This window comes from Stegostoma tigrinum, chromosome 7, assembly GCF_030684315.1.
Source record: "Stegostoma tigrinum isolate sSteTig4 chromosome 7, sSteTig4.hap1, whole genome shotgun sequence".
Taxonomy (NCBI): domain Eukaryota; kingdom Metazoa; phylum Chordata; class Chondrichthyes; order Orectolobiformes; family Stegostomatidae; genus Stegostoma; species Stegostoma tigrinum.
The window spans coordinates 64,926,060-64,952,955 of NC_081360.1; the positions used below are offsets into that span (position 1 = coordinate 64,926,060).

The 26,896-nt window shown below is 42.7% G+C and overlaps 1 protein-coding gene across 2 annotated transcripts; it reads right to left on the reverse strand.

The window, feature by feature from the left end:
• On the reverse strand, window positions 1–26,405 carry LOC125454016 (retinol dehydrogenase 7-like). 2 transcript variants are annotated; one of them, XM_059647355.1, is made up of 5 exons: window positions 26,289–26,405; window positions 15,000–15,319; window positions 7,063–7,321; window positions 5,945–6,108; window positions 1–2,842 (listed from the first exon to the last, which is right to left on the reverse strand). In XM_059647355.1, exons 2-5 carry the CDS (start codon window positions 15,310–15,312, stop codon window positions 2,619–2,621), a joined length of 960 nt encoding a protein of 319 aa, XP_059503338.1. In that variant the 5' UTR covers window positions 15,313–15,319; window positions 26,289–26,405; the 3' UTR covers window positions 1–2,618. The 2 variants fall into 2 exon arrangements, with proteins under 2 accessions (XP_059503338.1, XP_059503337.1); XM_059647354.1 differs by having other exon boundaries at window positions 26,239–26,384.
• Window positions 26,406–26,896: the final 491 nt, after the last annotated feature.

A 26,896-nucleotide genomic window follows, 5' to 3' on the forward strand; every position in this document is an offset into this window, starting at 1 on the left:
TGAAATAATATTTCTTTATTAAGGCATTAGGAAAACAATTGGTAGCATCTTAACGTTAATGTTAAACAGTAACAGCATACAAGATAGTCAAATAACCATTAGCTAATTGAGTCAAAGCTATAAGCTGTTCCAAGTCATCATCATCACATTAGATATGTTTATCAGAAGCTGCTATTGTGTTAAATACCCAAAATTAACAAGTTAACTGCCCTTGCAAGTACAGCATATACAACATCCACCCTTTAAAAACTTCTCTCTTCTCAATGTCCAATGCTCCAGAAACTCCTTCCAGTTGAGACAGCATGTTATTTGTCTTTGGATTCAGTATAACTGAAATGTCTGCCTAGTGTGATTTTCTCTGGTGGCAAGATCAAATATCAATCAGGTGACTTATTTGTGGGACAACTTCATTTTGTGCAAGATCTCATGTTTCTAGTTACCTGTCATTTTTCTTTTATCTTCCAAATCCACACACTGAACCTGCATGGGCCAGAGCCATATGTGCCTCTGTAGAAGCAAGTGGGACAGTCCCTCTTCCACTGCTACACTGTCATCATCCCCCACCTCTTCCTCTGCTATTTTAATTACCATATTGGTGCTGCCTCAAGCTCCCATGAGGATCTTGAACAGTTCATCAACTTTGCTAACACCTTTCACCCCAAACTCAAGTTCACCTGGACCATCTGATACCTCACCCCTTCCTGGAACTGTCTCCATCTCTGGTGACTGCCTCAAAACCAACATCTATTTCAAGCCCACTGACTCAGACAGCTACCTAGACTACACCACATCTCACCTACCTTCCTGAAGAAAAAATGCAATCCCCTACTCCCAATTCCTCTGCTTCCACCACATCTGTTCCCAAGATGGGGCATTCCACTACCAAACATCCCAGATGTCCCCTTATTCCAAAGGCTGCAGCTTCCCCCACCCACCTCTGCAGTTGAAAATGCTGTCAATCACATCTCTTGCACTTCCTGTACCTCTGCCCTCACATTCCCTGCCCACAAAAAAAAATCATCCTTGTCCTCACATCACCCCATTAACCTCATCTAATGTGTATCATTTTCTACCATTTCCACCACCTACAATCTGACCTCAACCAAAGATATATTTCCCCCAACTCATTGGTTTTGGAGTGATTGCTCACTCAGAGTCCCTTGTCTGCTCCACACTCCCCATTAGCCCAACACCCCTGGGATTGTTCCTTGCAATTGCAGGAAGTGCTACACCTGCCCCCTACACCTCCCCTCTCACCTCCATTCAAGACACTAAAGCAAACCTTCCACATCAGATGGGGGTTCATCTGCACATGTCAGTCAACGTAGTCGACTGCATCCCCTGCTCCTGATGTGGCCTTCTCTACAGCAGTGAGGCTAAGCAGAGGTTCAGAGAGCACTTTGTAGAGCATCTGTGCTCTGTTCGCATCAAACGACATCTTCCAGGTTGAAACCATTTCAACACCCCCTCCCACAGCAACACGTCCATCCTTGGCCTCTTAGTGTCACAATGCCACCTGGAAAAGAGGAGCAGCACCTCATATTCCACCTTGGGAGCCTATAACCCAATGGCCTAAATGTGGATTTTAATCAGTTTCAAAATCTCCCCACCACTGGGGCCCCTAATCCTCATCCCATGACCAATCCTCTCATCCCTGTCTCATTGACCTGACACCCTGTCCTGTCTTTTCTCCCACCTCAGACCAATCCCCACCTGCATTCACCTATCACCATCACATCTACCTGCCCCCACCCCACCATCCTCCCTCTATTTCTATTTGAGCTCCCTTCCACCTCCCCCATTTCTGGCGAAGGGTCCCAACCTGAAATGTCAGCTTTCTTGCTCCTCTGATGCTGCTTGGCCTGCTGTGTTCCTCTAGCTCCACACTGCTATTTCTGTTTAGACCACCTAGAGATTCTAATTTGCTTTCTTTAGATGTCCCATTATCAAATAAATATTTCCCCCCATACTATCATTCATTCTGATCTCTCCTACCTTCTACTTTATCACAGGCCTTTGTTTGCCCAGTCCTCAATTCTCAAAACATGCTTTAAAAAGTTACACCACAAAACACTCCTGGTTCAGAAAATGAATTCTCAATTTGCAGTGTTAGCTGTTTTTTCATAAAGTGGTGCCACAGCTGCTGACTATTTCCAACATTTAGTGCCTTTAATTTTTAAGAGTAAGCAAGGTTAGCTGACATTTTAACTATACTGCCTAAATGAATAAAATGAATCGTTTCAGATATCTGAAGAGTCCAGGTTGTTTTACAAATAACTTGCAAGTTTATAGATTCAGAAATAATTTGGGACCCTAAGAGTTTGTAAGAAAACCATAAAATCACCTTCATGGAAAATTGGATTAATACAAAGAAATTGGCATAAGAAGTCTCAGTCTGGCCTTTCATCTTCTTCAGTCATCTATTCAAGATGGTTGAAAACCTTATTAGGAGGGGAATTTTAATCAATTATAAAGCATTTTCTTAATAAAATCCAGAGTTAGATCAATCACATTTCTTATTATGCACATTATAGAAGTGTACAATTCCAAAAGTGAAGTGAAAATTAAAATCTGTTAAGAGATTCCTTTCATTGCAAAGAAGCATTCTTAAGTGCATACTACGAGATACATTTTGCTGGCTTAACCTTGTCAAGCCTGAGCACAAAGTCAGACACGATGGTTGGCATGTACGAAAGAGGAATCCAGAACAGTTTTGCATCTAGGCCAGCTGAGTAGCGAGTGCGAGGGTGAACAGATGTCAGAGCATGATTCATGCACCATACCACTTTCATCAAATCTGGGTCTGCAAGCTTCACAATCATGGTCTTACATTTATGTATTACTGCAAAATACAAGTAGTTATTAAAATTAACTAACATCACCTTAAATAAAGCTACAATATGACTGGTTTGAAAGACTACAGGACATACGTAGAAAGCACACAGACAGGGTTGACTTAAAATATTTCACTGCCCGATAATTAAACTTCAGATCAAGGTTTCACTGAAGCAGCGAAATTTCCACTCTGCAAAATTTTCAAAGAGAGCTGAGGACAACTGGTAATGTGGAAATAATGACTGATAGAAGGTAGATGAAATACCCAGAATTATAATCACGGTAAACCTAAATTAACATAAGTGGTCATAGACTATTTTTTGCCATCCTAATAAAATGGAGGAGAGCATCCCAGATTTTTACCTTACTTGGTCTAGCATTTGTATCCAAGAAGTCTACATGGGTGTTGAAATATTGGTGGTTCTAATCCTGTGCAGTTCAGCCTTACATTGGCTAGGTGACCTTTACCTATTATTTTAATATGTTCTCATGCATAACTTTGAAAGTGCACAAATAGTGAAGATTAAAAATTTCGAATACTCAATGCTCCAGGCTCTGAAAAACTCTTAAAAGGGGTCAAATGATACGGAGCTGTATAGAAATCCACAAAATTGTCCACTAATGGCAAGCCAAAACTAAATCATTAAAACAAGATCACTGTCAGCACAGAGGGTTTAAAAGTGAAAAGCCAGTAAATGCTTAAAAGTGAACGTATAGATTGTATGTTCTGAAGAATACAAAGATACATCAGATCAGTAGGTCTCAGTTACCAGTTTTAATTGGCTTTTCCTTCAGAGAGTGGGTAATTCAGTTGCTTAGTTAACAGTAAGGAGACTGATGGAGGGGTGATGCAGGTGTAAAATTGGGTAAGTTGGTGGTAACATGATTTTGGAGCTGCCTTTTTTTAAATGATACTCAAAAGCAGGCTTTTAATTTCTAGCTATTTTAAAAGACAAAAATGCCAGTACTTTTAAAAAGCTTCCCTCAGCATATAAAAGACAATAGGCCTTTGAGAAGGAAATTAGTCCAAGACAAAATAAAGAAAGCAAGATCCCAAATAAGGCAAAACAGTGATAAGTAAAAAACATCTGGACAAATTGTTACAAAAACACAGAACTGACGAAATTTTAAACTTAAAAGCTTTTAAAAATCACAAGTAGTTAATTCTAGTTTCATTAAGAATGTGGTCAGCCATGAAAACAGCAGCTAAAACTATCTTGCAGAAAAGAGCTGTCTCTGAAACTATTTACATTAATACATTCCAGTCAAAGATACTTTAAATATCAGTGGTAGATTTAAAAAACTTTATAATGAAAGAACTAAGGGAAATCATTAAAGAGGTGCCTGACATATGTCTTATTAGCTAAAGGAAATTACTACAGATTTTTAATAACACTATCAACTTTTTTTAAAAAGAGGGGTAATGGAATTTGACAAGAGATGGCCAGTACAACTGACAATAGAATTCAAACAATCCTTAGAGATAAACATTGAGGCTATTACCAAAAGGAGGACGGCCAGTAATTTATGAATGCAACATAGAAAGATCCCAAGGCCTAGAGATTACAATAATCAAACATCAAAAAAGAGAACGAGAGTGTTGTCTATAGGAAAGACAATCATCGATCAGATGGTTTACAGGATTGGTCCCACAGAAGACAAGGGTACAGTAACCACACTGATTATTATAACAAAGTGTATAAAATACTGCTCCTCACTGTAAAATCAGCATGTGTCATTGATCTCTTCCAATCTGAGATTAAGATTAGGGGGTAACAGCATCATGCCAAAACCAGATTTAGAGAAGATCCTTTGGCCCTCTCCCTATGCTATCCAGTTTTTGCTTGAAATAAGCTTCACTATGTACCTGAATCCTATCTGCCTCTTGAATCTTTTGTCTCCAGTTGGAACAATCTCAATCCTACAGATTGGCATAATCAGCAGGATCCTCCACCAGAAGCCAGCATACCTTGGGCCAAGATTTGGGAGAAGTTTTAGGTTATCATGCCCTTGGGTCACATGGTATTTGGTGTGAGAGAAGCTTGTAGTCCACTGGCCTGCAAGTATTTTATCAGCTGTGGAGTTTGTTCACACCTGGCAAGGACCTAACCAGTCACCTGCTCCCTGCAATGACTTCCAGCCTCGCCCCAATGAAACACCTTCACTCACTTTAAACTAGCTTCAGCATCAATGGTCACAGGGAACTCATGCTCAGTGGCACTGCTGGGATTTGAGTGCTTCTAGCTATTTGATTACCAGCAGCTGTCTCCTATTGGAGATAAACCATGCCATGAGCTAGTTAATGGTCCATCTATTCATGCAGCAGTCAGCTCATCTGAGTTAACCTGGGAATCCAGCTCTACATGTAACATCCTATCCAAAAGGTTTCCAGAGATCAAAGTTTATTAAAAACTATAATTATTACAAGAGTAATAATGTAGACCATAATGCTGAGAAATAAAATCTATTAAGTTTATTTTGCATTCTAAAGTTACACTCTTTTGCCAGTATCCATAAGAATGTCCCAAATGCATTTTTGGTATTTTTCAGAAGTTTTCCAAATTATACATTGATATATGTTGCAGATTGAGACCTGGACATGTGTTTAATTAATGTCAATGTGACATGGGAATCAGGGTGTCTGATACCCAAATTGGAGCAGAAGTTCCATGGTATTCACCTGATGTTAGTTTTTTTTCTCCCCAAGTTCTGTCAGATCAAAGGAAACTTTATCCTGCCTCCAATACTTGATCTCAGAGTCCTAGATGCCCATTTGGAGTTCATGAAATAGAATGTCACATTCCTCTATACACACTGAATTACTTTAAAAAAGTTTGTTCAAAAATTATTAGAAAAAGGTCTCCAGGTTACAGTACTGCAGTTGTGCCAATTTAAACTGAAAAATAGATAAACAAATTTAAAGTCTCAAATATATTTGCATTTTCTAAAATATGCTGCTTCCTACATATGAAATGCAGCTAAGGGAAAAGAATTTTCATCTGATTTTAAGATTGGGTACTTAGGCAACATCTGTCTGTATCATACATTTACAGTTCAAAAGCAGTGCTTCGATTAGAAGTATCTGTAGTTTATACAGAGAAAAACTTACTTTTATCCAGATAATCAGCTCCATAGAGATCTTTTACATCCTGCGGTAACTTGAACCAGATTTTTTTAAAGTTGTCAGTTATTAAATCTAAATTGGTGATATTTGTTTTGAAGAAGCCTGGCTCAATACAAAGAACTTTTACTCCAAATTCACTCAAGTCCCTCCTGGAAAAAATAGAACTGATTCGTTACAGCTTTTAACAACCAAAAAAGAAGATTAATATAATTGTTTTTATTTTAATCCAATTCATAATGGCAGAGGAGAAGTGTTTGTACTGCTTCCAACTGCAATGTTTTTCATGCCCATGAAGGAATATTACAACTTACAGCACATCAATTCATACAGCTGAGGTGACTCTACACTTGTATGAGCATGTACAGAAAAGAGCATGAATCATTAACATGAAGTTATATCTAAGTAACATAGCCTATTGTGTTTTCTTATAAAATTTCATGTACCCTGCCTTTACTAAGACAGTCATTGATACACCTAATAGGAAAGATCACAATAACATCTTTTCTCGGGGGGGGGGGGGGGCAAGACTACAGGTCATAGGTTTAGGATGAGAGGAGGAAGATTTAAAGACCGAACAGGCAACCTTTTCATGCAGAGGATGGTGAGTACATGGAATGAGCTGTCAGAGGAAGTGGTGGAGGCTGGTACAATTACAACATTTAAAAAGCATCTGGATGGCTATGAATAGGAAGGATTAGAAGGTTATGGGCAAATGGGGCCAGATTTATTTAGGTTATCTTTTCAAAATGGAAAGGTTGGACTGACAGGTCTGTCTTCATGTTCTACCGTTCTATGACTATGCAGCATCTACAACATGCACTGCAGCAACTTGCCAAGGCTTTTTTCCCCCCTAACATCTTTCAAACCTGCAACAAGCAGTTGAAGGTGGTGACTTACCATTACTGTCCCAACACCATTAAAAATGAGTAATAAATGTCATTGTCCCATGGACAAAAACCCTCTACACCAATAATGCACTTGATCAACATAAAATAAGCATCAAGTCAACAAATGTTATTCTGATTTACTTTGTTATTCAATTATAAAATTGAAGATACTAGAACTTGGCAAGTTAATGGCCAATTCTGCAATTTCTAACTCACCTGAGACCATCATTGAAGGCTTCAACACCAAACTTCGAGATGCAGTAAGGTCCACCCATACAACTGATCTTACCAAATATACTTGCCACGTTGACTATTCTACCTCGTGCTCTCTTTATCAGTGGAAGCACACTCAGTGTAACCTCAATTACTCCAATCAGGTTGACATTCAGTACAGCTCTGTGATCATCTATTGTCAACCAGTCACTTAATCCGGCAGGTAAAGAGATTCCAGCATTGTTCACTAGTCCCCATAGACCTAGACAGAAAGTAAATGTCAGATTATTCTTTCAAAAGTCACTGGAATCAGGGAAAGTCCCAGATGATTGGAAAATTGCTGTTGTAACCCCCTTGTTTAAGAAAGTATCAAGGCAAAAGATGGAAAATTACAGGCCAATTAGCCTAACCTCAGTAGTTGGTAAAATTCTAGAATCCATTGTCAAGGATGAGACTAAATTCCTGGAAGTGCAGGGTCCGATCAGACCAAGTCAGCATGGATTTAGTAAGGGGAGGTCATGCCTGACAAACCTGTTAGAATTCTTTGAAGAGGTAACAAGTATGTTAGACCAGGGAAACCCAGCAGATGTTATCTAGACTGCCAAGAGGCCTTTGATACAGTGCCTCACAGGAGGCTGCTGAGCAAGGAGAGGGCCCATGGTGTTCGAGGTGAGCTACTGGCTTGGATTGAGGATTGCCTTCTGTCAGACAGCCAGAGAGTTGGGATAAAAGGCTCTCTCAGAATGGCAACCAGAGATGAGTTGTGTCCCGCAGGGTTCAGTGTTGGGGCCACAGCTGTTCACCTTATACTTTAATGACTTGGATGAAGGGACTGGGAGCATTCCGGCAAAGTTTGCCGATGATACAAAGATAGGTGGACAGGCAGGTAGTACTGAGGAGGTGGGGAAGCTGCAGAAAGACTTAGTTTAGGAGAGTGATCCAGGAAATGGCTGATGAAATTCAATGTGAGTAAATGTGAGGTTTTGCACATTGGATTTAAAAATACAGGCATGGACTATTTTCTAAGTGTGAAAAAATTTGCAAAGCAGAAGTACAAAGGATCTGGGAGTGTTGGTCCAAGATTCTCTTAAGGTTAACTTGCAGGTAGAGTCCTTAAGTAAGAGAGCGAATGTAATGTTGTCATTTATCTCAAGAGGGTTGGAATATAACAGCAGCGATGTGCTTCTGAGGCTTTAAAGCTCTAGTTAGGCCCCATTTAGAATACTGTCTAATTTTGGGCCCCACACCTCAGGAAGGACATACTAGCCCTGGAGCGTGTCCAATGGAGATTCACACAGATGATCCCTGGAATGGTAGGTTTAACGTATGATGAATGGCTAAGGATCCTGGGATGGTATTGAGTTTAGAAGATTGAGGGGAGATCTAATAGAAACTTAGAAGATAATGTATGGTTTAGAAGGGGTGTACGCTAGGAAGTTGTTTGTTAGGCAGGGAGACTAGGACCTGTGGGCACAGCCTTAAAATTAGAGGGGGTAAAATTTAAAACTGAAATGAGACAACATTTCTTCAGCCAGAGAGTGGTGGGCTTGTGGAATACGCTGCCAAAGAGTGCAGTGGAGGCCAGGATGTTGGATGCCTTCAAGGTAGAGATTGTCAAATTCTTGATCTCAGAAGGAATCAAGGGCTACAGGGAGAGTGCAGGGAAGTGGAGTTGAAATGCCCAGTCATGATTTAAATGGCAGAGTGGACTTGATGGGCTGAACAGCCTCACTTCCACTCCTATGTCTTATTCCCTATGTGTTCCTGACAACACTGTGGTTCCATTTATTTTGAAGTGAGTATAAATTTAAGTGAGGCAGGGACCATTAACAGAAAGTGACTAAATCTAAGTGATTTGTTAAACCCTCTATGAAACTAAATATGACAACTTGTGACAAACGCAAACTATTTAAAATTAACTAAGTTAACACTGTATGATCACTTCAAAACTGCAATGGTTAAGAGATTATGTACAGATAAGATGTTTTTGTTCAATATTATACACAAGTGAAAAAAGTACGAGATTCTATTCAAGAGACCAGCATTCTTACCTTTCAGTTTTAAGCCTCACTTGGGCACATTTAGGATGTTACAGCATTACAGGACCGAGGGTGTACAGCACTACAGATATCATTTTTCAGCTGATATGCTATACCAAGGTTTATCTACCTTTTGAGGACAGCAGTTTTATTAATGTCACAGCCAGCTTTTATCCCTCAACCAACATCAGTAAAAGAATAGGAACTGGAGAAACTCACCAGGTCTGGCAACATCTAAAAGCAAGAAAGCAGAGTTAATATTTGCAGTCCAGGTGATTGTAAAGAGAAAGTTGCATTGTTCAAACTGGTTCTGGATTTTGTTCTACATTAAATGTTGGTTACACTTGTAGGATGGAGCAAAAATCTCCATATTCTGAAAAACGAACAAAATCCTGGACTTTGCAAATAACTTAAAAGCTAACAAAAAAGTGGGCTATGCTCTGGAAAAATACAGAAGAGCATTATACATCTAAATACACCCAAGAGCTAACCGCACAGTTATCTCTGAAACAGGGTTCCAAAAGAATAACCTGCCCCAAGAGCTATCAATGCAGCTACCCCCCAGAAGAGGGAATCCAAAAGAGTAAAAGTAATCTCAGCTGAAAGCCATCCCTGCGGCTATCACCAGAAGGACTCCAGACAGCTAACTCTCACCACCCTCCAAGAGCAATGCCTGCAGATATTTGCAACTAATAGTCACCAAACACAACCTGCAGACCAGATAACCTTTCAAAGCAACCAACCCAACCAGCAACAGGTTAAAACCAGTTTATGGTGGTTTTCATGCACTAAGAAAACCAAGGTACTCACTTGATGAATTCAAAACATGTCTTACCACAGCAGACTCAACTCAGCCCAAAAGCCTATACCATCCAAAGTCCTCATTGGAGCATCTGCAATGGCCAGCAGTATTTCAAAAATCACATTTATCCCCAGTGGCGAGCTTATTTCTGAGACCCCAAAATATCCAACTTAACTAGCAGGGAGAAGACGGTGGAGGGAATCCCAAGGGTAGGAATACGGATCAAGGTGTCTAATTAAAACTGCAGTTTAGCCTCTAATTGTATTTAACCTGTGTTTAATTTATATACACTAAGTACTGTCCTTTGTATAATTGCTTGCAGCAATTTCACCATTTTGTACTGCTTTTTACTTCTTGCAATATACTCACCTTTTGTACTTGTAAATAGATTCTTTTGCCTTGAAAACCAGTCTACTGCCTTTAGTTCACATTCCCTAAATAAGTCTAGTGTCAAAACCAGGGATCTGGAGGTGATTTGAACCATCTAAAAGTCAACAGTTTTACTGATTGCAAACCAGAATCCGTACACTTACAAAACTGACAAAAACACTTTGGAATATCGTGAGTTTATATGTGGAAGCTTTTCTCTACTAAAGTGTTATTGGTACTGCATACAAACCCAAAAAACCATTTCATGCTTGTCATTTAGCTAGAGTTAAAAAGAAGCAACCCCTATTTGGTCAGGTAATTACCTTTCATCACATATCAGCAAAGTCATTTACAAATGTGAAATGATGTTGCTCAATATAGGCCTTCATGGCCAACCCATCAAATCTTTAATGTCACCACATTTCAATGTAATGCTAACAAATGGTGATCCATTCTTGGTCTTTTAATTCCCATCATTTAACAATGTTTTGTTTGCACTATCATGATGGCTGTTGTTGATGAGTCAGCTTCATGAACAAATTCCTTATTCATTATTAGGGCTGTCAAGTGTCACTCTAGAGTGTGCACCCTTGTCATTTATACCTTCCCCTGCACATATTGCATCTTGGAGACAAACCTCAAACTGGGTTTAGAATCTCTGCATCTAAGGAGACACTAGGAAACTGTCTCTAGGAGCACCTTCAGGCCACGGACAAAGCGTGACGATCTTGCTGATGGTCATATGATCAAAACAGACTTCTCAATTTACATTCATGTGACAATTCTCTAGAGGCACAACACACCAGTTCCTCATCCCCATTCTTTCTGAAAGGCACTGCTCCTATGTCTACAGATGATTATGACAGCTGAAAAGGAGGAATTGCAGTAGGCTGGAATCATTGTGGACATCAGTATGTCTTTGATCTTTTGAAAGTATCCCCTGACACTAGCCACAACACCAACCTTGCATCTTCTTGATGAGTTGCCTCAAGTATCCAGTCAGGGTTGCCAAATGAGGCAGAGGTTTTGTTGCTTTATCAGGCTTAGAAGTCTTTGCAGGTCGTGAACCAGTTTTGGAATGGGAAGCTCCTTAACGGCCTTTTGTTTTTGGCAGGCTCAACATTTAAACTGAAATTAAAGGTCTCCCTACCATATAAACTCAAAGTAAAGCCTCCTGGGTCAGGGACACCAATACAAAGTAAACCTCTCCTGATTCTTTTATTAACATAGGAAGTTGAAAATGAACCAACTCCTGTTTGGGCACTGTATCAAAGTCAAACAAATTAAAAGTCAACTAGAAGCTTATAAAGCAAAATAGAAACCCACTAAATTAACACAGCATTGTCTGGGTTGATGCACCACCGGCCCTGCTGTGCCCATCAGTCTCAAAAGGCTTCCACCACACCAGTGAGCATCGCATGCTCCAGCGTTATTCTATCCTTGTTAACATCGTGGGTAAAGAAGCAAATAGACTCCTTGGAAAATTCACACTAATAGTGGAGGGTGTGCACTTTGCACTGCAGGCATTTTAGAACTGCATGGATCTTCTGGTAATACTCCTTGACAGCCTCATGTATCAATATGTAGTTGTCTATGTGGCATGTCGTCTAAGTCTAAAATGTTGGATTAATCAAATGGAGGAATTTTAGGGCTGATGAATCCCAAATGGCAGTCTGTTGAAGTAGAGTCTTCAAAATGGTATGATAAAGTTTTAAGCAGGCTTGATTGCTTGTCTAATAGCACTGACCAGAATCTACTGCTCATGCTTAGTTCAGTGAAAACTCAGACACTGAACAGTCTGCTGTAGACATGCAGATTTCCCTCACTGCCTTATTGAGAGAGTGTTAAGTTGTTATATATTCAGATGGCATTGGATTTGAGAATCATAGCCATGCCAGAATACCTGTCAGTTGGTTTTATAGTAGGGAAATATACCATTTCTGGTGACTTCAAGTTGCTTCTGAACTTTGTAGCTAGACTGAATTGCATGCTGGTAAAAAAGTGATCAACTCTGACAAGTCAACTGACTCTAAGCAGCTATGGGCATAACCCTAACCTTCTTGCAGGCTCAACAGAAGACAACTAAAATTAACCGAAGTAATAAGGTCTTATCTGATGAGATAAACACCAGCTGATAATCTCATTATTCTAGTCAATTAGGTTGTGTCAGCTGAAATGACACAATTTGGTTGCTTCCTAGCTGTAAGAATGCAGACACCCTGTTTAAAAAAAAACAGTATAAAATGTAGTGGCTATACAACCTGGGAATGACCATTGAAAGGAGGAAGAACTGAGCTTGAAACTCCAGAGACAGTGGGCTTGGGACCAGTCACTGCAACACTGGAAGTTGACCCCTATTAGCAGCTGACTACCAAGACTGATTTGATTCACTGATTTTACTTGGGAAGATAAGTTTTGCTTATTTTTAGAGACTAGATTATAGTACTTTAAAAACAGGAGATAGCCACTTGCATTTCACCTAATGAATTTATTCAATCAAAAAACCAAATCTTCAGAGAGCTTTTGTTCAAATAGACTAGTGTTGCTTCAAATGAACAACTTGATTCATTAAAATAGATACAGAAGGTTCCTGAACAAGTAGCAATTAACATCTTTCCTTAAATGAGATGTTGCATGCAGTATTGTTTCCCTGGTCCTGCAATGATTTAAGATAAGCCTTCAAGAGAAACATTTTGCTTGTCTTATATTACATCTTACAGGTCATATTCTTCTCTTGCCAAGTCTTTCTAATGTGATTATTTATTCTCACTTCAGAATTACAAGCATTAAAGTACCTAATGCACTATAGGAAGGGTCACCCATCCTGAAGCATTAATTGATTTTGCCAAACCTTAATTGAGCTTCTCCAGCAACTGCTGTTTTTAAAATCAATGCACCATAACTTCTTCCCCTTAAAGATTTTTACTATTTTAAATAATATTTTCCTTGTCTTAAGCCTTTGAACTGAGGAGTATAGCTGATTCTTTCCTTCGAAGCTTTTAGTACTCTTAAAGAATGATGTTTTGTTGCACTGCCTCTGGGAGGTTTCCCACATTTTTCTGGTCAAAACAGTTTCACACCTGCTTACAAATATATTAGATGATTGTCCTGGACTAATTTAACATTCTTTTCCAAGCTTTCCCCAAAAAGCCTTGTGCCTGCAGCTTTAACAAATTTTTCCTGTTTGAACCACGATTTAAATCACGAATCTCCTTTCACTTATTCCTGTCTCAATTTTTCTAACTTATGTTAGAATCTATCCATTTTAGCTTTTAATCACACAGCAGAGTGCAATTGACATTACTAGTGCTGCAACCTCAGTACAATATTTCTATGGCCCTTAATATCCCCACTGTAGCCATGCTTGGTAATGCTTAATCACTGATGAAAACACTAACCTTCAAAAAATTTTCTGAAGAAGGGTCTACGCCCGAAACGTCAGCTTTCCTGCTCGGCCTGCTGTGTTCATCCATCTCTACACCCTGTTATTTCAGATTCTCCAACATGTGCAGTTCCTACCATCTCTGATATGAACTTTAAGTGCTCCTCTTTACTTTCAGCCTTCTCCACCAGTTTTTCTGCGCTGTTAAAAGTTTATTCCCCCTTTCCCATAGGGATTTTTAAAACTTTACTTAATGGCAGCAAGTTCACTTCTCAGTCGAGTCAACTGGGAATGGTTGTACAGACCCTGGCTTCACTTGTGACTAATCGTTATTTTTTCCTCCACACACCACTTCACTTGTGATTTCTGCAAGGCCTGAAGTAAAAATTTTAAGCCTGTAATGCTACTTACTCCTGGTTGGTGTTTCTGTGAATTCCTTCTGACTGCTTATAGATAACAGTGGAGTTGGAGGAGCACAGCAGGCTAGGCAAAGTAACGGGAAATTTGACGTTTCTGGTCAGGATCCTGCTTCAGAAATTTCTGCCATTTCAAAGAAGGATCGGACCCAAAACATCAACTTTGATGCTCCTCTGATGCTGTCTGGCCTGCTGTGCTCCTCCAGCTCCACACTTACCTCTGACTCCAGTATTGGCAGTTCTTCCTATCTCCTTCAGACTACTTATTGCTTTTTTTTTTGAACAGCTATGTCTTTAAAGCTGCAAACTTACTTAGTCTTGCTCTCCTGTGGAGCTTTTCACCATGGTATTTGGTAGTGTTAAGCTATAAAAATATCTGCTGTTGATCACCGTGGGGTATTTGTGGGTGGAAGGATATGCCAACAATTCTTTGACCAGGTCCAAGAGACTTTGTAGCAGTAGAAGAATAGCCATTAGTGAATTTTAACAAGCAGCTTTTTCTTAGGAAAATGTGGTTTTACATTTTTTAAACAAGCTGTTCAGATATGTTAAGACACTCTTCTTCAGCAAGTGGGACTGGAGTCAAGCCTTCTAGCTCCAAGACAGGAACACTAGCAACAATACAAGAGGCCACAGATGTGACTTTCTTGCATAATAGCAATTTAGTTAAAGGTTCCATTACGTTCTTAGTCAGAAACAGACGAGACATCTGAACCTTTTTGAGTTCCAAAGTTATTCTCCTGATTTCACCCCCCCTCCCCAAAACAGTACCACTGTGCCACAAGAACTTTCTATTTCTTTTTCTTGCTCTGCATTTTTCAAAAACTTCACTGACTACCATTAGCTGATAAACTGATTTATAAAATCAGTACTCAGCAGAAAAATAACATTTTTTATGTGACACATGAGGCACAAGCCAATCTTTAAGTTACCTTTTTCCTTGACTTCAGACTTCACAAATTCTGCAGCTTTCTTGATGCTTTCAGACTTAAGAACATCCAGCTGGAAAGTTTTGAGTCTTGATGATGTGCACTCTTTCAATTCTTCAGCCCCCTTCTCAGTGAAGCAGGCAGCTAGCACATGGAATCCTTGTTCATCCAAATGCTTGGCTAGTAGGTTGCCAAAGCCAGAGTCACAGCCAGTAACATAAACATATTTGTCAGATACATTCTTTATGCGCTGACTATCTCTGTAGCGGTAGTAGAAGACATAAAGCAGCACGCATATAATCAGGTATTGAAGCATCGCTGAACTGTGGGGAAAAAAACCAAGGAAGAATTTTTAAAATCATTCATATTCTAAAAATTGTTGCTTTTATGAAGTCACTAATGTTTCTCCAGAGGATTCACCATTGCAGCAGGCCGTGACTTGGTTGAGAGTGGGATATTGAAAAGCTGGTGGAAATTTTTTTTGTAAGATTGTGGTCTGAAACAGAAATGCATGCAGACATTGCAAATGGAGTAAGAAGTCAGTAAAGTATGAAATGCTTCTAAGATGGAAAACCACTTAACACAAGCATAAATGTTTGCAGAAAAAGGTTGAGGTTTGCTGGTAGTATGCTTGACGAATTTAATGGAGTTATTTGAAAGATATATTGTTGGCAAGAAAATTTCAGTAGTTGTACTATTTCTTGATTTTCTTAGACATTTGAAAGAGCTCAAGTTCAAGGCAATGAAAGAGGAAAGCTTTTAAATTGGATTCAGTTTGAGGACAATAAGGGAAGCTATTGAAAAAAATCTGCATTAAAAAGGTGGCTAGACACAGGCAATGTTAAGTTTTGTGAATAAATATCAATAACATTAAGGTAGGAATTGTATGTATACAAGAGAGGCTAGTGTGGTAAGCAATATTGCCACTAATTTTATTTTGCATTTGTCAATTTTGACGTTTGTTTTTTGCCATATCATTCAAAGGAATTTATTTGAAAATTATTCTATCCAGAGTCTGGATTGGTGCTCATGTCCTAAGCGGCTCTGCTGACAATAAAATGAGTATCACAGAATTTCATCTCTAGAATTACTTATGCTTATGACATTCCCAAGAGAATCCAAAGTTATTTTGAAGCCTGCTCTTTTGGGGAGGCAAGGCTCTTCGACATGCATCTTAATAGATACCCTATGTTGCAAATGGGACTGCAGTTCTGTGAAGTCATTAAGAAGCATTGCCTGGACTTTTCCAGAATCTTGTTTTGCTTTTATATTATTATTTCCCAGATATTGCAGCTTGTTGGTCATCATACTTTGCAAACTTTGTGCATTCTGAAAAAGTAAACAAGTTAACCATACTCAGAACGTTTTATTATCCAGGGTCTGGGTATGAAAAATACTAACAGTTAATTTCAGCACTTGAGGGTATTTTGGAGTTGGCCTTTAGGGCAACCGATTCCTACTCTATCATTCTCATTAACTCGTCTTTACTTAGATCAAGTAAGGAAGCACCAAGCAAAAGTTTATAAGCTTTGTAACATCCCACCTTACCACTTTCATAATCTCCCCACTCCCAGCCTCATCCCACGACCAAGCCTACCTGTGAACTGACAACCTGCCCATCTTCTCTCCTACCTATCCACTCCTCCCATTTCACTGACCAATCCCCACTGCCTACTTGCACTCACCTATCACCATTCCACCTACCTTCCCCAGCCCCACCCCTCAAAATTTTAAGAGTTCCCTTGCACCCCACCCCCCATTTCTGAACAGTCCCAACAGCTTTCTTGCTCCTCTGATGCTGCCTGGCCCGCTGTGTTCCTCCAGCTCCACATTGTCAGAACTAGTTTGAGTTTCCCTCTCCTTTTCACCCTCACTCAGATCCCCACATGCCCAGAAGTGACAAATTTTAATAAGGTGGTGCCCAGAAAACATTGAGACACACAGTTAGGGAAAATTCATTGAAAAGATGATCATAAAATCCCTATAGTCTGAAAACAGGCCCTTCGGCCAAACAAGTCCACACCAGCCTCACAGCATGCAACTCAGACCCACTTCCCCCAATAACCCACCTAATCTATACATCCCTGAACGTTATGGGCAATTTGCATGGTCAATTCACCTAGCCTGCATATCTTCGAGAAGGCTGGATTTCAGACTGCTGGCTGGGGAGCTGGCAAGAGACCAGTGCTGCCTTCTGTACCAGTAATGCAGGCTAGATAGTTAAGAGGTCATCAGTGGACCCTTCACATGATCAGGGCCCATGGGCAGGAAGTTCTGACTGCCAGGAGCAGCTGACCAATTAAAAAGGTGAACAGCTCTTTTGTCCAGCAAACAACTGGGGAGGTACTAACTGCTGCTGGAACCAGGGTCGTCAGTGAGAACAGGCTCAATCTTGGACACAGCTGGAAAAAACATACAAGACTTGAATGAAAATTGTCCAAACTAAATTAAACAGCAGCCAGAAGGTATCAGTTACAGAGGACAATGGAAAATCAAGGTCAAAGGCTCAGGAGAACCAGTTAAAACCAGCCCAAGGGTTGGATATTGGAGAAGTTTTGATCAGACTTCCAGCCAATTCCTAAGGCTGTGCACTTTGCAAGTCTGTGGAACAGCAGTGGTAAGTGGTGTTAGTGCAAGCCCACAAACCAAATTCTGTGTCCCTTTGTCTATCTCACTGATGGGAATTTGGGTGAAGTTTTTAAGACAAACTGGTTGAAGTGTCCAAATCCTAGAGGCCCATAATCTTGGTGTGTGCCAAATCAGAGTGATTTCATAGGTTGAAGAATGGGGGTGGGGGAAAAAAAAAAGGGTCAAGGCACAGGCAAATCTGTCATAAAGACAGGGGTGGCTCCCAGGTACCCTTCAAGCTTTGTCCCTTCATCAGGCACAGAATGCTTTTCAAGGAACTGCTCCCCAGGTTACATGCAGCCCAGACCAATTTGCCTGCTGTGCTCTGAATCCATAGTGTGGAAACAGGCCATTTGGCCCCAACAGGTCCAGACCAACCCTCCCACCCAGAACCAGACCCGGCCCCCTTCCCTTTCTCTGTAACCCAGCATTTTCCATAGCTAATCACCTAACTTACATCCCTGGACTCTATGGGTAATTTAGCATGGCCAACCTACCTAACCTGCACATCTTTGGACTGAGGGGAAGCCAGGGCACCCAGAAATACCCATGCAGATTGTGCAAGCTCCACACAGACGGTTGCCCGAGGATGGAAGCAAACCAGAGTCCCTGGTGCTGTGAGGCAGTAGTGCTAACCACTGAGCCACCATGTCACCCACATTCCTGCATGATGATAGGCCCACTTACTGCCCAATTCATGCCAGCACCAGCAGGAAGAGAACCTTAACTGGGCATTTATTTCCCTTTGGGAATCTCATTTCCTGGTGAAGTGGGAAGCCATTCCATAGGCCTAATCACAGATTTAAATGGGACAGAGTTGGAAAATGGCAGGGTCCTACTTGTCTCTAATCCATAGATAAATGCCTCCTTCCCTCCAAACATACCATTGGGCAGAACACAAAATATTGCCCAATGTTTTTAATGTAACTTGTACTGGCAACTGGACCATCCCAGAAGTGTTTAAGAAAAAAGTTGAATTTATGTTACTTGTTCAATATCTGGATAGCGTAGATAGGGGAGTTATTCCTAGAGATTTTGAGCTGCAGGGAGAGGCTGAATAGGATAGGGTTGTTTTCCCTGGGGCAGAGGTTGAGAGCTGACCTTTATGTAGAGGTTTATAAAATCATGAGTGGCATAGGAAAGGTAAAATAGCCATGTTCTTTTTCCTCAGGATAGGGGAGTCCAAAACTGGTGGCATTGGATTAAGGCAAGGGGAGAAAGGTACAAAATGGATCTAAGGGCCAACTTTCCCATACACAGCAAATGGGACCACATTAATATAGGATATCTGGCCAACACGAGGGAGTTGGACTGAAGAGTTAGTTTCCTTGCACATACCTCTATGACAGTAACAAGTACAAGACAGCATTGATTTATAAAGTGATGTGCAAATGAAGAAAGGGCAATGCAGTGGTAATACACAGTGAGTAGTCAGAATTTGGAATGCACTGCCTGGAAGTGTGGTGGATCTGATTCAGCTGAGTTATTCAACAGATCGTGATTATTTGAATAGAAATAATGCACATAAAAGTGTGGGGAGAAAAGCAGGAGATTGGTACTAGGTAATAAAATAAGCAGTAGAACTGGGGATGCTGTAACTCCGGAACAAAAACAAAGTAGTTGAAAAAACTCAGCAGGCCTGGCAGCATCTGAAGGGGTAAAACAGTTAACGTTTTGGATCTGGTGACCCTTCCTCAGAACTCAAGTTTTGGGTCCAAAACTTAACTCTTCTTTCACAGATGCTGCTAGATCAGCTGATCTGTTCCAGCAACTTTGTTTTGGTATTAGGTAATGCTGGTTTGAAAAAGTGGTGCAGACACTACAAGGTGAGTGGTTTCCATCTGCACCATAATAATTGAGATTGAAATGGTATATTTGCCCTCTAACCAGAATAATTGGCCAATCTAACCAGAAATAACTATGCCTGAATAAGCAAACCTCAGCTGTAATCAGCTACAATTTACCACTGACAAGTAACCCTCAGCTGTGGTCTCATGCCATTACCCCTGATGTCAGTTGCTTGCCCTCATTATGATTAGTCCCTGGGTGAGATTTCAATTCATTAGGCTCAAGGGAGAATAGCCTAAACTGTCAAACTTCTGGTGAGAAGATATAAACTGACTCTTATTCACCAGCCTCCTCAGTCACTCACAAGAAGGTCAATTTAAGAGGATTGCCCCCCACCAATAAAATTAAATGGTGACAATTTAACCAGGCTCTAGAGAGTCATACAGCACTAAAATGAGGTCCTTCAGTCCATTGAGTCTACGCCAACCTAACTACACTAATCCATTCTATAGCACTTGTCCCAAAGCCTTGAAATGTTATGATATTTTCCAAATGCTCATCTACATACTTTGAAAGGTTGAGGCTTCCTGACTCCAGTGGCAGTGTACCACAGATTTCCAGCAGCCTCTGGGTGGCAAGTGCTTTTTCTCAAATCCCGACAATATTTCCTGCCCTTCAACTAAGTGGAATAGCCACTTCCTAACCACATTGTCTGATGCATTTATGGATCCGTGTCTTGTGGCTCAATGGTAGTGACCTTAGCTCTGGGCCAGGAGGCCTGTGTTCAAGAGCCACCTGCTCCAGAGATGTGTAATAATCTGAAATGGTTGGCTAGAAAATGTTTACATCTTAATCAGGTTCCCCAGTCTATCCAGCTTTTCTTCAGAAAATGCTCCTACACAGGCAAAATTCTGAATTTCCTTTGCACTGCCTCCCATGCAATACTGTGACAGCCAGGCCAATGTAGTTCTCCAGCTGTAGCTTTAAAAAGTTTTCATAGCTCTGCTGTGACCTTGCTGCTCTCATAATCCATGCCACAACTGAAAGGCAGGCGCTCTGCATGCCTTCTTAATCTCCTGTTACCTTCAGGAACCTGGAGACAAGCACCACAAGATCCCACTATTCCTGAGTTTCCTAGTGTCTAGCCATTCATTAAGTAATCCTTTACCTTGTTACTTCTTGTCAAAGCCTTTGTTGAAATCCACATCAACTGCTTTACCCTTCTCTACACATCTGATCCCTCTGACAAATCCACGTTAACTATTCCCGATCAAACTTTGCCTCTGAGTGAAGATTAATTCTCTCCTTCGGAATTTTTTCCACTAGTGTTTCTTTTTCATTGGTCTGTAGTGCCTTGGTTTATCCTTATGAATCTCCTTGAAAAGTGGAACCACATTAGCCACCCTCTAGTCCTCTGGCACATCCTCAAGAGCCAGATTAATTAAAACTTTGGGTCAGATGCCCCACAAGTTCCTCCCTTGCCGCTAATAGTTTGGGATACAACTCATCCAGACCTGGGGATTTGTCCCACTTAAGCCTGCCAAAACCTCCAATACTTCTTCACTCTCTATATTAATCTGCACAAGAACCCCAGTCCCTTTCCCTGAATTCTGTATCAATATCTTTCTTTAAAGTCCTACCAGTGTCCCTGCTGGACCCTATTCTTTCAGGATACTTAGAATTTCTCTTAATTTTAGACAAGATTTTTGCATGCTCTCCATTTCGCTCTCAGTAATAGATTTAGAGATTTTACAGCATGGAAAAGGCCCTTTGACCCATCATGTCACACAGGTCTTCAAATATTCATCTATTCAAATCCCATTTTCCAGCACTTCACCTATAACCTTGTACTCTAATGGTGTTTCAAGTGCTCAGCTCAATAATTCTTAAGTGTCAAGGGTTCCTACCCCTATCATACTTCCAGGTGGTGAGATCCTGATGCCCACATCCCTCAGTTAATACCATCCCACCCACCACACCCCCCCCCCCCCCACCCCAAAACCTCCTGATCCTTACCTTAAAACAATGTCCTTTGGCTATTGACTCCTCTACCAAGGGGAAGCATTCCCCTATCAGCATTGTCTTTGCATCCAGAATTCTGTATCCCACCAAATTCCTCACCCACTCCACCCCCAATTTTCATTGGAAATCAAGGATTCTGGCCAAAATAGAATATGTCACTTAAAACAACGCCACTCACTTGCCTCCAGCAAAAAAGGCTGAAGTCAATTCCTACTGAATATGGCTGATAGCTTATGCCAAGTTAATACCATTATTTGGATGTTTGGACATCTGCTTTGACTAGTTAAGTTGCTTAGCAACATCCAATTCCAAAACAAGTGTCAGCTTCAAATAGTCACCAGTTCTCATGGGAGTCAATAACAGTGCAGCCATTTCAATGGCTGCAGAACCAGCCTTTAATAAAATTTCCTCTGACGCAGTGGGGAAAGGCCACCCTCAGCTCTTTCTACCGAGCTAGAACAGGGATCGTCCTTTTATTGGACATGCGCCGCACCCACCATAGTAACTGTGCCTCCAAACATATGGAAGTATTGTCTTCTACAAGAAATGTCTTTGTTTTGTTGCATGGAATCAGACTCCAATAGTTTGTTTCAGAGATAATGGGAACTGCAGATGCTGGAGAATTCCACGATAATAAAATGTGAGGCTGGATGAACACAGCAGGCCAAGCAGCATCTCAGGAGCACAAAAGCTGATGTTTCAGGCCTAGACCCTTCAGAGAGGGGGATGGGGAGAGGGAACTGGAATAAATAGGGAGAGAGGGGGAGGCGGACCGAAGATGGAGAGTAAAGAAGATAGGTGGAGAGGTAGGGAGGGGATAGGTCAGTCCAGGGAAGACGGACAGGTCAAGGAGGTGGGATGAGGTTAGTAGGTAGCTGGGGGTGCGGCTTGCGGTGGGAGGAAGGGATGGGTGAGAGGAAGAACCAGTTAGGAGGCAGAAACAAGTTGGACTGGTTTTGGGATGCAGTGGGTGGGGGGGGGAAAGAGCTGGGCTGGTTGTGTGGTGCAGTGGGGGGAGGGGACGAACTGGGCTGGTTTAGGGATGCAGTAGGGGAAGGGGAGATTTTGAAACTGGTGAAGTCCACATTGATACCATATGGCTGCAGGGTTCCCAGGCGGAATATGAGTTGCTGTTCCTGCAACCTTCAGGTGGCATCATTGTGGCAGTGCAGGAGGCCCATGATGGACATGTCACCTAGAGAATGGGAGGGGGAGTGGAAATGGTTTGCGACTGGGAGGTGCAGTTGTTTGTTGCGAACTGAGCGGAGGTGTTCTGCAAAGCGGTCCCCAAGTGGATGCATCCACTGTACCCGGTGCGCCTTCCTCTACATTGGGGAAGCAAGCGGAGGCTTGGGGACCGCTTTGCAGAACACCTCCACTCAGTTCGCAACAAACAACTGCACCTCCCAGTCGCAAACCATTTCCACTCCCCCTCCCATTCTCTAGATGACATGTCCATCATGGGCCTCCTGCACTGCCACAATGATGCCACCCGAAGGTTGCAGGAACAGCAACTCATATTCCGCCTGGGAACCCTGCAGCCATATGGTATCAATGTGGACTTCACCAGTTTCAAAATCTCCCCTTCCCCTACTGCATCCCTAAACCAGCCCAGTTCGTCCCCTCCCCCCACTGCACCACACAACCAGCCCAGCTCTTCCCCCACCACCCACTGCATCCCAAAACCAGTCCAACCTGTCTCTGCCTCCCTAACCAGTTCTTCCTCTCACCCATCCCTTCCTCCCACCCCAAGCCGCACCCCCAGCTACCTACTAACCTCATCCCACCTCCTTGACCTGTCTGTCTTCCCTGGACGGACCTATCCCCTCCCCACCTATCTTCTTTACTCTCCATCTTCGGTCCGCCTCCCCCTCTCTCCCTATTTATTCCAGTTCCCTCACTCCATCCCCCTCTCTGATGAAGGGTCTAGGCCCGAAACGTCAGCTTTTGTGCTCCTGAGATGCTTGGCCAGCTGTGTTCATCCAGCATCACATTTTATTATCCAATAGTTTGTTTGTTGTGCTACTGCACAGAACTGAACTGCTTTAGAGAGATAGTAGGAACTGCCGATGGTGGCGAATCTGAGATAACAAGGTGTGAAGCTGGATGAACACGGCAGGCCAAGCAGCAGAGGAGCAAGAAAGTCGAGACCCTTCTTCAAGAAAAAGAAATCATTTTTTCTGAAGGAGGGTCTCGACCAAAAACGTCAACTTTCCTGCTCCTGTGACGCTGCTTGGCCTGCTGTGTTCAGCTAGCTACACAGCTTGTTATCGCCCCCTCCCGATTTATTTCGGAACCCTCTCCCCCTCCTGCATTTCTGATGAAGGGTCTAGGCCCGAAACACCAGCTTTTGTGCTCCTGAGCTGCTGCGTTCATCCAGCTCTACACTTTGTTACCTGGGATTCTCCAGCATCTGCAGTTCCCATTATCACTGGGACAGCTCGACACCTTGTTATCTCTGAACTGCTTTAGTGACCATGCATATTAAAGCTACGTGGAAAAAAGTTTGGCTGGTTGTGTGGTGCAGTGGGGGGAGGGGACGAACTGGGCTGGTTGAGGGATGCAGTAGGGGAAGGGGAGATTTTGAAACTGGTGAAGTCCACATTGATACCATATGGCTGCAGGGTTCCCAGGCGGAATATGAGTTGCTGTTCCTGCAACCTTCGGGTGGCATCATTGTGGCAGTGCAGGAGGCCCATGATGGACATGTCATCAAGAGAATGGGAGGGGGAGTGGAAATGGTTTGCGACTGGGAGGTGCAGTTGTTTTTTGCGAACTGAGCGGAGGTGTTCTGCAAAGCGGTCCCCAAGCCTCCGCTTGGTTTCCCCAATGTAGAGGAAGCCGCACCGGGTACAGTGGATGCAGTACACCACATTGGTAGATGTGCAGGTGAACCTCTGCTTGATGTGGAATGTCATCTTGGGGCCTGGGATGAGGGTGAGGGAGGAGGTGTGGGGACAAGTGTAGCATTTCCTGCGGTTGCAGGGGAAGGTGCCGGGTGTGGTGGGGTTGGAGGGCAGTGTGGAGCGAACAAGGGAGTCACGGAGAGAGTGGTCTCTCCGGAAAGCAGACAGGGGAGGGGATGGAAAAATGTCTTGGGTAGTGCGGTCGGATTGTAAATGGCGGAAGTGTCGGAGGATAATGCGTTGTATCCGGAGGTTGGTAGGGTGGTGTGTGAGAACGAGGGGGATCCTCTTGGGGCGGTTGTGGCGGGGGCGGGGTGTGAGGGATGTGTCGCGGGAAATGCGGGAGACGCGGTCAAGGGCGTTCTCGAACTGTTGCTCCCCAGAGGAGCTCGAACAGTTCGAGAACGCCCTTGACCGCGTCTCCCGCGACACATCCCTCACACCCCGCCCCCGCCACAACCGCCCCAAGAGGATCCCCCTCGTTCTCACACACCACCCTACCAACCTCCGGATACAACGCATTATCCTCCGACACTTCCGCCATTTACAATCCGACCCCACTACCCAAGACATTTTTCCATCCCCTCCCCGTCTGCTTTCTGGAGAGACCACTCTCTCCGTGACTCCCTTGTTCGCTCCACACTGCCCTCCAACCCCTCCACACCCGGCACCTTCCCCTGCAACCGCAGGAAATGCTACACTTGTCCCCACACCTCCTCCCTCACCCCCATCCCAGGCCCCAAGATGACATTCCACATCAAGCAGAGGTTCACCTGCACATCTACCAATGTGGTGTACTGCATCCACTGTACCCGGTGCGGCTTCCTCTACATTGGGGAAACCAAGCGGAGGCTTGGGGACCGCTTTGCAGAACACCTCCGCTCAGTTCGCAACAAACAACTGCACCTCCCAGTCGCAAACCATTTCCACTCCCCCTCCCATTCTCTTGATGACATGTCCATCATGGGCCTCCTGCACTGCCACAATGATGCCACCCGAAGGTTGCAGGAACAGCAACTCATATTCCGCCTGGGAATCCTGCAGCCATATGGTATCAATGTGGACTTCACCAGTTTCAAAATCTCCCCTTCCCCTACTGCATCCCTCAACCAGCCCAGTTCGTCCCCTCCCCCCACTGCACCACATAACCAGCCCAGCTCTTCCCCCCCACCCACTGCATCCCAAAACCAGTCCAACTTGTCTCTGCCTCCCTAACCGGTTCTTCCTCTCACCCATCCCTTCCTCCCACCCCAAGCCGCACCCCCCGCTACCTACTAACCTCATCCCACCTCCTTGACCTGTCCGTCTTCCCTGGACTGACCTATCCCCTCCCTACCTACACTCTCTCCACCTATCTTCTTTACTCTCCATCTTCGGTCCGCCTCCCCCTCTCTCCCTATTTATTCCAGTTCCCTCCCCCCATCCCCCTCTCTGATGAAGGGTCTAGGCCCGAAACGTCAGCTTTTGTGCTCCTGAGATGCTGCTTGGCCCGCTGTGTTCATCCAGCCTCACATTTTATTATCTTGGAATCTCCAGCATCTGCAGTTCCCATTATCTCTGGAAAAAAGTTTAACGTTTTTTTAAAAATTGACTCGACTAACTCCTAGTAAAGAGCCAGATAGCCGTAAGCCAAGTGACGGAGAAAGCTAAAGCAAAGGAATAGTAGATTAGAGCCTAGGAGAGAAAGAGGAACGGTAGCTAAAGCGTGACTATGGAAGTAAAACCAAACTGCTTTACGATTTTGCAAACTCCAATCTACACTGCACAGGAAAATATCTAATAAGTACTTCGGCTCTCAAAATATGATTTGCTAGCAACATTTTAAAAGCTCAAACACCATACAAGATAGCTGCACTTGAGGAAGGAACAAAAGTTGCATCATCCTTGGCAGGCTTTACCTTAACTCCCCCCGAATAATTTTTGTAATAAGTAGCTCAGCAGATCGTACCTCCGAAAGTCAAACTAGAGTGTTATCCAACTTAGTGTGCCGTCTCAAAGCAACTGAAACTCTCAACGAACTCTTTTAGAGTTCGAGGCTTCCGGGAAACTGGGGTGTCTCTCAGCAGGACCAATAGGGTCTCAGAGGAACTTACTCCTTCCAGAATTAATCAACAAATCGAACCAATCAGATCATAGTTCCGATGTTGATTTAAAGAATCTCATTTCACTGCTTAAACATACAGACTATTAGAATACTTTTCTTCGGTTTTCTTTTAGTGCTTGGTAAAGTTAACAAATGTGAGAACTCCCGATTCGGGAGGAGGTAACTGGTTACTTCGAAAATATTGAAAGTGGATTTGGGAGAGGGGCCTTGACTTGTGAAATGGGGAAAACCGGTATTATGATTTCTCTGACATTACCCGTTTTTTTTAGCGTTTAGCGAGGTGCAGATTGGCGGAACTCCTGACATTATGATCTGTCATTTTGCGCTAGACACGCATCAACCTCTTCCTGGATTATTCGGCTGAAATCAGTTGACGTTTGGCAAAATTTCTTTTATTCCCTTTTAGTCACTAACCGCCCCGCCATTTAAAACTCACAGGTTTAACTGAGTTT